The 15,483-nt window shown below is 39.0% G+C and overlaps 1 protein-coding gene across 1 annotated transcript; it reads right to left on the bottom strand.

The window, feature by feature from the left end:
• Window positions 1-859: 859 nt before the first annotated feature.
• On the bottom strand, window positions 860-15,432 carry gda (guanine deaminase). Its single transcript, XM_026939707.3, has 14 exons — window positions 15,221-15,432; window positions 12,584-12,672; window positions 12,076-12,247; window positions 10,973-11,060; window positions 10,141-10,246; window positions 9,811-9,838; window positions 8,690-8,797; window positions 6,222-6,329; window positions 5,070-5,167; window positions 3,424-3,491; window positions 2,883-3,029; window positions 2,445-2,563; window positions 1,383-1,410; window positions 860-1,051 (listed from the first exon to the last, which is right to left on the bottom strand). The coding sequence occupies exons 1-14, from the start codon at window positions 15,332-15,334 to the stop codon at window positions 984-986; spliced, it is 1,341 nt and encodes a 446-aa protein (XP_026795508.3). The 5' UTR covers window positions 15,335-15,432; the 3' UTR covers window positions 860-983.
• Between the last annotated feature and the right edge of the window lie 51 nt (window positions 15,433-15,483).

The following is a 15,483-nucleotide window of genomic DNA, read 5'->3' as shown; positions in this document are numbered from 1 at the left end:
TAAATGCGGCCTCTCATCCAAAACACAGACCCTTTCTAAGTTGCGCTGTGGGCATAGTGTGACTTTCAGAAGCTGTTTAATTACAGCGCTGAGAGGAATCAGCCACCACTCTTAAAACACAAAGCAGGGTTTTTAGCTGTCTCTCTCTCTCTCTGTGTGTGTGTGTGTGTGTGTGTGTGTGTGTGTGTGTGTGTGTGTGTGTGTGTGTGTGGAGAGAGCATGGAAAAAGTGGTCCTAATCCTGTGCATTTTAACATTTTAACTGCCTCCTCAACCACAAGCAGAGAAGCCTGATACACAAACGTCAGATTGAAAGATAACACGTGCATCTTTTTCCACGGCCTGTGCCAAAAATGGCCTATCATTTGACAAAACCAAGTGGTCATGTCTGGTTTAGGATTACCAACCAAAGCAGATTTGTCTAGCTGAAATATAGCATGTTAGCGCCCCCTGTGGCTGATTTTCTAAATTTGCAGTCATTTGCAGAATTCCAGTGCTGCAGTAAGTCACCTGCACATGGCAGACTTGTACCGCTTGTCACACACAGCAGGATCAGGTGCAACAGAAAGCTATGAGAGGATGAAATGTGTGTGTGGATTTTACAGAATTCATAAAGCAAGCCATTGCTGACTATTTTGTAGTTTAAGCTTCGGTTTTTGTTGTGGACATATTTGGAATAGGAGTTTATACCCTACAGTGAGTGCAGTGAGTGCTGAGTCAAATGGGACTGACTTATTGATCATTCATCCTTAAGTTGGTTGTATATGACAGTGCTTCATTGTTTGCGCACTGCCTTTTACTTTTAGTGCCAAATTACTGAGACAAAATAGAAAACACAGTAAAATGTTACTTTTATTTCTTATGAGCAGTGAGTACAGTTAAAAAAAAAAACTACCCATAAATAAAAAATCACAAGATGTGTGCACCACTTTAACATCTCATGGTTGGCGGTGATCTGGTTTGAGGAAGGTTCTAGAAAAATTACTAAAAGTCAGGGAAAGGCACCACTTGTTTACCGGCCACGTAGACCTCGACAATGTTCCGATCATCCCCTGTAACATCAACATGTAGACACACAGGAGAGTTTAGCATGCGAAATCAAACTGTAAACTCATCAAAACTTAAATATGTGAATGCATCTTACAAAACAACTAATGGAACCAATAGCCTTGACTCATAGTTTGGCATTAATTATTCAAAAATGCATCTAGCAATAAATGTAGTATCTCTGATAATGTTTGGATCTATAATATTATCACGTAATTAGATTAGGCTTTAATTGTTGACTCAGTTATTTTTACATGAGTCAGTTAAATTGTTTATAAAATACACTTATTAAGTAAATATAATATACAAGATAATATACAAGACTAAATGTCTTACCCAGATTTAGAAATTTCTCCAAAATAACCTAAAAACAAGCACAACAAAAATGATCCCATTAGTTGCAGAGAAGCAGCTGTTCCATTTATCACTCTAACAACCACATATTTACTCTAGTTGTACTTCTCGAGTGTGGGCCTGGTTTTTCCTGCTCTCTCTACCTAAATTGTGTGAATCATAATATAAGGCACAATGTGGCATGCCATTATAGGAAAATAATCAACAAGATGTGATATGATTAAGCAGAAATACTGTTACCACCCTGAAGTTGATTATTTTTCTGTAACAGCACATTTTAATGTGTTTATTCTTATAGCAATTTGCAAATGATTACAATTTTTTATTTATTAGAGAAAGACACGTCAGGTTTTATACGCGTTTATAGTTGGAGTTAACGTCAGGAATGTCCACAAGTTAGTTCCTGCTGTCACTTAAGTTGTAGCAGCTAGAAACAGTTGTACATCCATGACCTCATTACAAAAAGCAGCTGATCGGCTTGTCAAGATTTTCCCATTTTGGAAAACTTAAAGCTTTATCTCTAAGCGTTACAAGGTGCTGACACTTCTTTCCAAAAATGTTGCATGAACGTCTCCTCAGAGAAAACTTCACCATATCTACCATTTCTGCATGTTTTTAAAACATGTTTATGTGGAGCGTTCACCATCCATCTGCCATTTATCAACACCTTCGGACCAATCACATTCAAGAAATCAACAGCGCTGTGGTGTAAAACCCAAATAACATAGTTTAAAGTTTTTATAGATAATTTTCATGAGCATCTATCTCTATCTACAACATTTCTGTAAGTCGCTATGGATAAGGTCATCTGCTAAATTCTGTAAATGCTGTTTGGTTTAACATAAGCAAATAAAGTTGTATAGTATTTTTTGTAGTATACAAAACAAATACTCTGATCCTGTTCTAACATTTTGAAAGCACAATATTTTCTCTACACATTAGTAAGCTTTGATAATGTTTATACACCACATTTATAAAGCCAGAACATGTAACATGTATAAAGAAAACTGGTCAAAGCAGTGTTTATGTCAGAGCAGGTCAAACCTCAGGCTCATCTCCAGGAAACAAATCAATCGGGCTTCCAGGAACGCATATGTTCACACGCAGGGCATCAAAGTCCTTTCCCACCTCAAAGTTTCCAGTGCGATCATCCAAGGAGAGCACTGCATAAATAAGATCCAGCAATTACAGTTGGAAAATCATGTCTGTAAAATACTGTACTTACTCTTGTTTAACATTTATTACAGATTCAATCGATTCCAGTTCCTAATTTTCTATGAAAACAGTAATGCAGAAAGCAAACAAACCTGTGGTAATGTTTGCTTTGCACATAATTAGACTGGATTTGCAAAATCACAATTTGTGTTTTGTGTGTGCAGGTTATTGTACTGAAACCTGAAAATGGGTGGTTAAAGTTACTGTTTAATGTAATTCCTATGACATCCTCACTGGAGTTCAGTTTATTTAAAAGAATTTGTGTACCCTCACTGCCTCCCAGCGTAGCCAAACGGAAGGCTTCCTTATAGCTGAGGGGCTGAAGATGGGCATCCTGCATGCACAAGGCTTTAGATGTGTCCACAGCTCTGCGAATAGCATCCAGCATGGATGAGGAGTAGCCGCCCGCTACATCTGCACGAAAGATGAAATGTCAGAATATGTCGCTGAAGGCTTTTCATTTGTCCAGGTCTAGACTTAGTAAGTCTGACAGCTGGACTTGTAGTATGATCTTTTGTCTTTCATCCCATTTAAACTCCCGGATGAGTGAGGAAACATCTTCAAGATTATAATACCCTTTGCCCTGTTGGTTACAGATTTGTGATAGGAATGTTATGTTTAATATTAATTTTATATTAATTTCTGTGTCTACATCTAAACATGTCTACAGCTAAACAAAACCTCCTTTAACAATCTTTTCTCATGGAGATCAACAAAATGTCAAAGTTTTAAGCCTTCTTGAAATTCCTAAATCATTTCAGGTTTTACTTACAGTAAGTCAATGGCTAGCAAAACTGTCAGGGCTCACCTGTGCCCAAGCCCAACTTGACTTTGTGGTTTAGAACGTTCCTAACGTTAAGCATGCCACTGATCAAGCTAAAGTGAGTGAGAGAGAGCGAGAGAGACAGAGAGGAAATGGTCAGTGCTTAAAGTGTCATATTAAGCATATTCAAAAATCAACTAGAGATGCAATGTTAATCTTTACCATATAATCACTAAAATAATCACAGTGCATCGCAGATATTCAACACAACTAGTGACGAATGTCCATCCATCCATTTTCTGTACCACTTATCCTACACAGGGTCACGGGGAGCCTGGAGCCTATCCCAGGGGACTCAGGGCACAAGGTGCCAACCCACCACAGGGTGCCAACTCATCACAGGGCACATTCATCGCACACACCCATTCACTCACTACAGACAATTTAGAGATGCCAATCAGCCTACAATGCATATCTTTGGACTAGGGGAGGAAACCGGAGTACCCGGAGAAAACCCCTAATACATGGGGAGAACATGAAAGGAGGCAGGAGGCAGGAATCGAGGCAAATGTGCTAACCACTAAGCCACCGTGCCCTCCTAGTGATGTATCAAAAAAAAATTCAATAACCCCCCTGAATTCTTGTCATGAAGCAATGTGCAACATGAGGCTGTATAATTGCTATTACATTTGAGACTTAAAAAGTTTACATAAGATGGCTAAAGATGTTCAAACTCAATGCTTTACAGCTTCATTTCATGTTACCATACATTTCTTTTAGCGTGTTACTTAAGGCATCCGCTTAGTTCACATCAGAGGTCATTTTAAAACAATCAATTAGAGACAGCTTCGATTCACTATATCAGAATTCCAGTTGTTCAAAAGTTTACACGCACGAAGTTGACTGTCTGTTTAAACAGTCTAGGAGATTCTAGAAATCGATATAATGACTTTTAGAAGCTTCTGATTAGCTGGTGCTTGTCAAATGAGGCGCTATGTATGGAGGAAAAATGGTTTTAAACCAAAAAAACATCATCCCAACTGTGAAGCATGGGGATGGCAGCACCATGTTATAGGGGTGTTTTGCTGGAAAAAAGGCCTAGTGCACTTTAGAAAATATGGCATCATGAGGAAGGAGGATTATCTAGAAATACTGAAGCAACACCTTGAGACATCAGCCAGAGAGTTCAAACTGGGTCACAACTCGGTCTTCCAGCAGGACAACGATCTCATGCGTACCTCCAAAGTTGTAACAAAATGACTTAAAGACAACAACGTGGTAGTATTGGCATGGCCATCCCAAAGCCCTGACCTGATCCCACAAAAAATTGGTGGACTGAACTGAAAAACTGTGTCTGAGAGAGGAGGCAGTTCTATGAGGAAGAATAAACAAAAATTCTGGCACAGTATTGTGAGAAGCTTGTGGAAGGCCACCACGCAAGAGTTTGGTACAAAGCTCGGTACAGAGTTTGGTTTTATGTCACGACCACTAACAAACTGTATGCACCTTTTGACCCACTGAAAATCTGATACAGTAAATAAAAGCTGAAATAAACCTGTCTCTTAGCTATTCTTTTGAAATTACCTTGAAATTACTGAAATAATAAAATAAACAGAGGAAATGTATGACAACACGAAAAGTGTGGAGTTGCGAAAAACTGATTTTGAATGTCTTTAGCCAGCATCACTTACGAGATGTTGCTGTTGGGGCAGTGAGAGACTGCTGCTCCTCTTTCATGGAAGATCTTCAGCTCTTCGTCAGTCAGGTAGCAACCATGAGCCATCACCGTCTGTCAATCATCACTGTTATGTTCATCATCGCATCTCTACCGAAATGTTAAATTCATGTCTATAAACTTCCCAGTACATAATTTTACTAATCATTTTTATTTATATTTGCATATATATAAATTTAGGAAAGGGTTTTAGGTGCATCAACTTTTTTCATTTACAGTATCCAGCATTATGTGTAACACTTGGTGGCTATACAAACAAATGGCAACTCATGGTACTGATTACACACCACATAATCCAAAACCTCTCCCAGATGGCAACAGAAAATGTCAATTCCACTGCTGCTTGTTCATGTTTCTAAAGTTAACAATATATAGAACAGCATTCAGACTTAAGACTCTAGATCTTGGAGTTTCATATTTCTGCCTGTGTCTGCCTGGGTTTCCTCCAGGATCTCTGGTTTCTTCCCACTCCCAATAACATGCCGATAGGTGGACTAGCGACACTAAATTGCCAAACTGTGTAATGTGTGTCTGAATGAAGCCTCATCTGGAGTGTATACCAGCCTTATGTTATCTATAATGTCTTAGCCTGCGCTCTTTGATCGCTAACTCAGAGCTAATGCCAATTTCTGTAAATTCAGATGGCCTTGTGCATTGGTTTCAGCCAAACAATACAATATAAATTCCAATCCATATCCTCAGAAACTGCAGTTGGTGTTGTAATGTCATTGCAACCCATACAAACAAAGCTGACAAATGCCTTGGGAAGTGTGTTGACAGAAAATTGTATCACACCCATATTTAAATGTTGCATTGCAGCTTTGACCGGTAGCGACTTGTCAACACCCTCCAGTTCAACATGCTGTTAGCTGCAATTTTCATGAATAATTATAAATCACATGATCATATTGTTTCTTTACTACATGTCACTGTGAGACAGTGTTGTAGTTTGCGATTATATACACTGTGATGAGAAAATAAGTTAAAAAATGAGGGACATTTTGGAAGGAACTTAGCATCTCATATCTTTACATACCTTTACTGATGATACTGATATACCGCAAAGGCTGTTCAAATCGAAATAATCTCCAGTTTTGTGACATCTCACCTTGTCTGTGAGCAGGCCGTGCTTCACATAGACTTCTGTGTAGGATGTGCAGTCTGGAAAGAGCTCTTTCACGAACTGCACCTCCGCTTTGTTCTCGCTGATGTGGCTCTGGAAATGCAGAGGTGCAAAATGATAACGTTTACCAAAAACACGGTTAAAAAGCGGATTCAAATATGATAGAGTAAAGAGACAAATAACATATAAAGTAAATTCAGACTAGATGGACTGGTCTAAGTATTTCAGAAACTGCAGATCTCCTGGGGTTTTCATGCACAGAATGATGCGAAACACAAAAATCATCAAGTGTGCGACAGTTCTTTGGGTAGAAATGTCTTGTTGATGAGAGAGGTCAGAGAAGAATAACCAGACTGGGTCGAGCTGACAGGAAGGCTACAGTAACTCAAGTAACGACTCTTTACAACCACGGTTAGCAGAAAGGTGCGTTGAATATTGAGGCAGATGGGCTACAAAAGCAGAAGAACACATCAGGTTCCACTCCTGCCAGCCAAGAACAGGAATCTGAGGCTACCGATACTAGACAGATGAATGTTGGAAAAAAAGACTGAACATCTTGTCCTAATACTATAAATTAGTTATTGATCAAGTATATTATATACACTTTATTTTAAATGTTAATTAAAATGTTATCTAAATGTTATTTCGGATAATACTTTATCCTTCACTGCATTTACTTTTGCATTGAATGTCTTTTGTGTTCTGTCTTATTTGAAACAACATTTTTTTTTTTTTTTTTGTTACCAGACAGAGCACTCTAGCACTTTCACAAACCAGGATTAGTCTCGAGTCTTTCAGGTGATGAAAGTATACAGATTCACATACTTTGTATCCCTGCATCTTGAGCTGTTTGTATGTTTTTTAAGTCTCCCAAATGTCACACATAAATGTTCCCCAGCAGGTTTTACTACTCCTAATGTTAAAGCATTTTTTTGTGGCATCAGTTATGTCTTGGTGATTTATGTCAGCACATCGATTGTAAACCACAGTGGGTAAGCCAGTTGCGCTGAATACGGAAGCAGCATACAAAAAGGAAGACACCCACGATGAATCACACGTGAATGACTTAGCAACCTGGTATCCATCAAAACAAAGGCTCTACTGTATTCTATATTCCATACCTGAGCAAGAAACTACTGTACACAGTCTAAATATTTGAACCTTTTACAAATAATTGACATGATTATGGGTAACAGTTTACTCCAAGGTCCACAAATAAGCATATAATAATACTTCACTGATGCGTTCATAATGATGAATTATACACAGTGCATTTTTTTTTTTTTTTACTTGGTCAGTGATTCAGTTTCCACATCCCCTGCCACCTGAAGAGTATTGGGCTTATGACTCAAAACATGTAGATGACCTAGGGTCTGCGATCACTAATCTTGGAGCTGAAACCACACACAGAGGAAACTCACACTCTTCAGTATAGCCCGGGAGCCGGCTCTGGCTCCTCCATCTGCCAATCTGGTACTTGGCCTACAGAGAAAGCCCCCATTCCCACAGCCAAAGAGTGCCACAGACCTCATCCATGAGGGACAGGGGTGCTTAAGGACATTTTTAGAGCCAAATGTATTGCACGCTGGGCTGTGACTACTATATCGGACCAGTGGTTCCTGACAACAATGTCACAGGAGTACAAACTGACTGACCTTTCAGGGCTCGGGGCCTCATCGATTTCCAACCCTGCCGAGTCGTTCCAAGAAGTAGTTTGTTCCTTCTTGGACAAAAACACAACTGAATATATAGACCCCACTGTTCAGAACAAAAGGTTCTACTTTTCTAATTCATAAGAAGGACAGTGGGTTTCATCTGATTCTGGATTGAGAGAGATAAAACCCTTCTGTCCCATATGTTCAGGCTGATGGATGTTCTTTCTGCCATGCAGCCACAAGACCGGTTCACCTCCGTGGGTTTGCCTGTGGTTACCCGGGACACACACACCCTCCTCACACACATTATGGCACTCAGTCTCACAGTGAATTGGGGAAAAAGCTGCCTAGTACCGAAACAAACTGCACAATTCATCGGCATGAAGCTAGTGTCATTGCGAATGCTAGCCACCCTGTTGTCCTGGCTAAATCCCACTGGTACCACTACCAGCAGGTAGTTGAATGGCATTGTGGGTAATGCAGGACACCACTGAATGCCATTGAAGATCACATGTTAATTATAAAGATTAAAATGCAAGTTGTCCAGGGGGATTTTTCTTTAAACTGTTTAGGTTATGGTCAATCCCAACAAATCATTTTTAGTGTTTGGGGGTCTGGGGTATATACATAAATTTGTGCCGTGTACATTGGAGACGAGAAGTGAAGACTGGCAAAATATTGCTCAATTTGTTGAGACCTAGCAATTATTTTCTATCCCATGTGTACATGCCTTGAACACGCCATGTTAATTCCAGACAAAAGCATTGCATGTGTTTGCATGGGTATTAAGAGGCGTACCTGTATGTGGAGGTCATTGTTCTTGGCAATCTTTCCCAGGTTGCTGAGCAGGGTGGAGGAACATGAGATGGCAAATCGCGGCGTCACCACGGGCTTTACAAGTGCATACTGACACACACACACAATAAGTATTATTGGATTTTTCTCACATCTCTGTGGGTTTTGCACCATGGACATCTCAAACGTGCATCTTGTCTATGCAATGTCACCACATTTCCCAACCCTATTTAATGTCTTTCTCATAGGTCTAAATACAGATCACTGTTCTTATTGAAACACAGCCTGAAGCTCCTGCTTAAATAGAGAACTCTCTTTCAAAGTCAACTTCAACTGGGCGTGCTCAGCATTTCTACATGCTGCATAGGCGTGGTCAAGCGCCACTTGGGAACGGAGGGCGGAGTCTTGGAGAAGGAGTGGGTAATTGTAGGAATAAGAGCACACCTGTGCACTTTTTATATGCTGTGTTTCTCACAGCATGAGTTTGAGCAGAGCAAAATGATCCAGTTTGTGTGTGCGAGTGTGAACGTAGCAGTTTCGTTTCAGTTAAAGTTGAAAAGCTTAATAGCAATTATTTTTTTAATGTAATTGCATTACGTTAGCTACCACTTTTTGGAATAAATTACGTTGGCTAGATAATGAATAGTATCACCTGACTGTTATTTTTCTCCAGATTTTCCTTTAATTTGTCATCCGTCTGTAGTAAATGTGTGCTTCAGTCTTTCAATGACTGAGTGTGTTTTGCTAGCGCTCATGGAAATGATAATGACATTGGCAGTGCGCTGTGAACAGATACCCAACATTCTGTCATGGAGATTAGATATTATGTAAGGTTACATAATATGCACGTCATGTGACTTAAGCTCAGGGGAATAAAGTGCAGTGTCTGTCAATAGAATTTAATCTTTTACTGAGTCTAATCTTTTACTGTGGAGGCACCGAAAACTGAAGAGCTTCTGATTGCATGTGAAAAAAACAAAAAAGTGGTTGGTCATTCAGAAGCAGGAAGCAGCTCAACAACAGCTGATTACTGTATCTGGTGCAGGTTTATTGCTCCTTATGTCATTCTTATGGTTCCATTATTGTGTAATTATTGATTTGTAAGAGTAACCCGGGCACTTTACCTTTTTCTTGAGTAGTTCATGGATAAAACTGTTAAAGAAAAAAAAAAGAAAGATTTTTTTCGAAACAATTAGAAAGATATTCATGAACACGTAGTAGACATGTTATAGCTCTGATAACCATTAAGTGTATTGTTTAGGCCATTATTTGAACCTGATTCAGATTCAGATTAAATGCAAATTTATGAGTGTTCCCTCTCACCTTCACATGACAGAACATTTCCTCTCTATGTGAGAGAATGTCAGAGCATTTGCTATGTTTATTTATGGAGAGATATGGATTGGATAATGGCCTAAACAGCAAATCATAGCTATCCTCTGAATACAATTTACCGATCTGTCTCATCTTTGCATTCCTCTGTTAGTTCTTTATAGTCTGGCACCATGCTGTTGCGGTCCATGCACACCTTCCCTATGAAAGCCCTCTGCCCGAAGTCATCTGCAGGAAAGCACAAAAAAAAAAAAAAGCCATTAGATCACGTTTCAGATCCAGAATGTTAACTTTGGCAATAATGATTTGAAGCTATTTGAAGTCACAGTTGGCTTCATGCTAATTGGTAGTTCCTGGCTTTCTTCTGCCGTTAACTAATTGGTTAACGATTTTCTAGCCATGATGTCGTTCGATGACCTGCTGATAGTGGTGCAGTGTTACCACTTGCTTCTTTGCTTTCTCTCTACATAAGGAGAGCAGTGCAGCAGTGCTTTATTCCTTTAATCTGTCCAGCTCTCTCACCATCTCATCTATACACTCTGCTCAAACAGATCAGCTTCCAAAGCTTCAACTTACATGCTAATATCTTAGCCAAGCTGAGTCTCTGAGTCTCAGTCAGCGAAACTTATGTAGCTGCATTGCATTCTGGGAATTTTGTCATCTCCACTACTTCTACACAGGATTAATATAGTCATTATTACAGGGTGATGTTAAATATTGCTGAAAAATGATAAACGAGACCCAGTGTTTTAAAGGTTTATCTGTAGTGAGTGAGATTCATTTTAATAGTAACACAAATCATTAGCTGTCTGCAAAACCAAAAATCAGTGGTTGTTTCCTTCATAACATCTGGACAGAAGTGCAATTCACTAGCTCGGTGTTGTCTTGCACAATTATCCAACAGGCAAACTCCAAAGGTTGAAAGGTCATAATGTGTGTGTATACTGGAGCTACCTGCAATTTGCCCAAGCAGCAGCGAGGCTTCTGTGTGTATAGTCGCAAAATAGCATGCAGTTGTGGTGCCATTGCATAGTGTTCTTTTCTGCAACCAATGAGAATAACACACAATTAAAACAGAAAAACACGCTTGATCAAAGAATTTTCAGATTTGAGGTGTGTTTTATGAGCTCAATACACACATCCTATATATGTATATATAAAATGCAGGTCTGTAATACACCTAAATTCATCTAGGATCTGCAATACGTAGATAAACAGTCACCAATCATGAAGGATAAGTTAACATCTAACAAACATACAGCCAAATTAGTCAAATATTAGCAATCTCAGTTTATGCTTGAGTTTAGAACAGAAATTTTAAGGAGGACTTTTGTCAGTAATTGACTATGAGGCTACTAATTAATGACTGCAACACCCCTTAGTTTGAAATAAATAAATACATAAAAATGACCTTCTCTATACAAGTGTGTGTAAGTCTGACAGTTGTTCTGGCTGCAAGGCAAGTTAATTAAGCACTGCAAGACAAATTAATTTTAACGTGCTCATTTTAATATGTTATCGTTTCTATAGTAACAGCTTACACAGGGACTTGTATTGTGGATGCTCCACATCAGATTTAAAGGTTTGTGTGTAATTGTTGATATAGTCGAACTTCTTATCGGAGATGTTTATGTAGCATTTTTGGAAGGAGTCTCCAGTGTCAGCACTTTGTAAGGGTTTTGCGGTTTCTTGGTAACATGACAAGCTGCATTTTTTTTGTCTTATTAACTTCAAGAGAAGGAAAAAGGACAGGGTAGTGAGGGAATAACTGTTTCTATAAAGACTGGTATAATGTAAGGGATAACAGGAACTTGTATCATGGCCTTGTTCCACAACATTAAATGTAACTATAAAGGGATAATGAGTATGATGTTTCATTCATTAATAACCACGTAATCATTGGCGAATTGCTAAGGAATTGCAAATATAGGAAAATAATGAACTTGATAGCACAAGTTCATTATTTTCACACCACCGCATCACTGATTATTTTCCTATAAAGGCACATACCATAGTAATTTATTCCTTATTTAACCAATCATGCTGTTGTGACTCACCACAACTTTGGTATAGACGTCCTTGGCGAAGTCCAGGTCCTCATAGCGCGACTCCACAGGGAATGTGTATGTATTGAGCCAATCCAAGAGCGGCAAGTCCAGGTGTGTGCCTGAGTAAGCGTACTGAGAGGCATGAATGTGTGTGTCCACCATTCCTGGCATGAAAAACTCACTGCAGAGGAGCATGAACATCATCGATCACACATTATCAAGGCCAATAACAAGGTCAAATGTGTTGTCCATTTGTCAATATATCCATTTGTCATTCTGTACATGTTAGAGACTTAAAGACAGTGTGAGAGCAGATTACTCCAGGATCAATACTGAGCTGGAATTAGACGTTGTGGTTCTGATAAAGTGAATGATCCAAAACGACACAACACTAAAGTGCCTAATGCTTACTGCCTTACCAGAGGTTTCATTAATAATAAGCTGAGAAATACTTAAATACTGAAAAGTTCTTCTCTCAGATCATTTTTGTAGTGTCAGGTTTTGGGAAGTTACTCACTGAGGCTCGAGCTGTTCAATATCTGAGATTTCAAAGCCCCATTCCTGCGAGAGACTTTCCACATTCTGCCCTTCCTCGAAAAAGACGATCTGGGAGCAAACAGCATTTAAAAATAATTACAGACATTAAACATACAGTATAAAGACACAAAAGTGTAGACATTAATAAAACCATGAAGCAACATTGTACTCTTGCACAATGAGACTGAGACACGGCTACACACACCCACCATTCATTGAACTAGCTTTGGTATTTCCTAGGAAAGCAGAGTAGCTGTCTTAATTAGGCTTTTTTGCATGTTGTGTCTGATGTTTCTTTGTGTCATTAGGTAGGTTAAGAAGAAATTTGTGGGAAGCCTTCCCACAATGACGATCGCATAAGTGTCTGCGGCTAGGGGCAGTGTCGTAATCGCTGAATCAGGATCATCTGTGCCAATATTACACTGAATTTTTTAAGAACACATCCTGCTCTTCGCCAAGGTCTTCCTGATCTTCCTCCAAAAACTCATTCTCATGCCACAGCTTCAGTTTTTGCTCTAGTTCTGGTTTGGGTTGGATAAAAAAATATCTTATATCTTAAAGATATATCTTAATAGAACTGCAAAGATGATTTTTTTAAGAATCTTTATTTATATAGCACTTTTCATTGTAAGTTCAAAATCCCAGAGTGCTTTAGATTGGATTAGATTGCTTATGAAATGACTATAAACCTATAAACCTATGATTTTTTTTTTTTATGAATCACGACAACTATGTTTAACAAGATAAAACACCCGAGAACTAAGAAAAGGACAGGTTACATCTATATGTACAGTATGTTAAGACTGAGAAGAAGAGTGAATAGGGTAAGCATAGTTCACAGAGGCATGGTAGTGTTTTTATAGCCCTTGAAGTGGCAATACATCCCCGGCAAATCACGACCGAAGCAGAGACATAGCCATGAAAATGCTGCACTAAAGTCTAACAGTACGCAAAGCCAAGCAGTTAATGTTTCTGTTTTGGTTGCGATTGGCCGTGGATGTGCTGCCTCTTCAAACACAAACACTACCCCAGCTTTCTGAGCTATGCTTACCGTTATGATCCACTGCTCGCTGGCTAAAAATAAACAGATGATCTTTGCAGATGTTTATATTAAAGCCTTCATGTCCTACATAATTAAGATGTCATGCAATAAGTAGCTGGTGAGAATTTGATACAACTCAACAAACAAACAAACAAACAAACAAACAAATAAATCTGCACTCTTGCAGGTGAGTTAATTCTTATAATGTTGCATGAACACACTGAGCAGTATTGAGCAGTACTGAACAGTATTCAGCAGTTTTGAGCAGTACTGAGCAGTATTCAGCAATACAGTTTTGCTCACAGTATTGAGCAGTTTTGAGCAGTATTAAACAGTATTCAGTAGTATTGAACAGTATTCAGCAGTATTGAGCAGTACTGAACAGTATTGAGTGGTTTTGAGCATTATTGAACAGTACCGAAAAGTACTGAGCAGTATTGAGCAGTATTGAGCAGTTTCAAATAGTATTGCTCACAGTATTGAGCAGTATTAAACAGTATTCAGTAGTATAGAACAGTATTGAGCAGTATTAAACAGTATTCAGTAGTATAGAACAGTACTGAGCAGTGTTGAGCAGTATTAAACAGTATTCAGTAGTATAGAACAGTATAGAACAGTATTGAGCAGTATTAAACAGTATTCAGTAGTATTGAACAGTACTGAGCAGTGTTGAGCAGTATTCAGTAGTATAGAACAGTACTGAGCAGTGTTGAGCAGTATTAAACAGTATTCAGTAGTATAGAACAGTACTGAGCAGTGTTGAGCAGTATTCAGTAGTATAGAACAGTACTGAGCAGTGTTGAGCAGTATTAAACAGTATTCAGTAGTATAGAACAGTATTGAGCAGTATTGAGCAGTATTAAACAGTATTCAGTAGTATAGAACAGTATAGAACAGTATTGAGCAGTATTAAACAGTATTCAGTAGTATTGAACAGTATTCAGTAGTATAGATCAGTACTGAGCAGTGTTGAGCAGTATTAAACAGTATTCAGTAGTATAGAACAGTATTCAGTAGTATAGAACAGTATAGAACAGTACTGAGCAGTGTTGAGCAGTATTAAACAGTATTCAGTAGTATTGAACAGTATTCAGTAGTATAGATCAGTACTGAGCAGTATTGAGCAGTATTAAACAGTATTCAGTAGTATAGAACAGTACTGAGCAGTGTTGAGCAGTATTAAACAGTGTTCAGTAGTATAGAACAGTATAGAACAGTACTGAGCAGTATAGAACAGTATAGAACAGTATAGAACAGTATAGAACAGTACTGAGCAGTGTTGAGGAGTGTTGAGTTCATTTTTGCATTTAAAGTGCTGTCTAGTCAGTACTGTACATTCAGTATCGTTCAGTGAACATATTAACATGATTCTACAGTTAATACCGTAAATCCAGGACTATAGTAGTTTCTTTAATTCTGTTCATTCTACACCGTGCCTGTCGGCTGAACACTAAAAGTTCACTTAACACTTAACACTTAAAAAGGTTTAATCCACATCAACACTCCTGACAAATCTGAATGTAGCGTTTGTTTCTCGGTGTTCAGTATTTGTTAATAAGTTGTTTAGTGACCCACCTTGCCTTCCTCGCTCACTCCCAGCAGGTAGTCGGGGAACACGCACAGCGCCGAGTCCCAGGTGGAGTGCGCGAACGCGCCCCGGTAAACGCGCGCGACGACGTCGCTGCTCATCGCGAACACGGGCTCGAACGGTTTCAAGCGCCTCACGCGCTGCGTTTTTATACGCCGTGAACTTGTGGGAACGCGCGAGATAATGACGCCCCGGAGCCCGGGCGCGTGCTTCACCCTTCACATCGCCAGCATCAAAGATGCACACATCA

This window comes from Pangasianodon hypophthalmus, chromosome 24, assembly GCF_027358585.1.
Source record: "Pangasianodon hypophthalmus isolate fPanHyp1 chromosome 24, fPanHyp1.pri, whole genome shotgun sequence".
NCBI classification, from domain to species: Eukaryota; Metazoa; Chordata; class Actinopteri; order Siluriformes; family Pangasiidae; genus Pangasianodon; species Pangasianodon hypophthalmus.
This window is presented reverse-complemented; position numbering and strand designations above follow the sequence as displayed.

Coding starts and splice junctions, on each gene's coding strand:
- gda (XM_026939707.3), bottom strand. CDS start 15,334: ATGAGCAGCGACGTCGTCGCGCGCGTTTACCGGGGCGCGTTCGCGCAC. Junction 12,248..12,583: donor ATTGAACAGCTCGAGCCTCA/GTGAGTAACTTC, acceptor GCTCCTCTGCAG/TGAGTTTTTCATGCCAGGAA. Junction 1,052..1,382: donor GGAGAAATTTCTAAATCTGG/GTAAGACATTTA, acceptor TTGATGTTACAG/GGGATGATCGGAACATTGTC.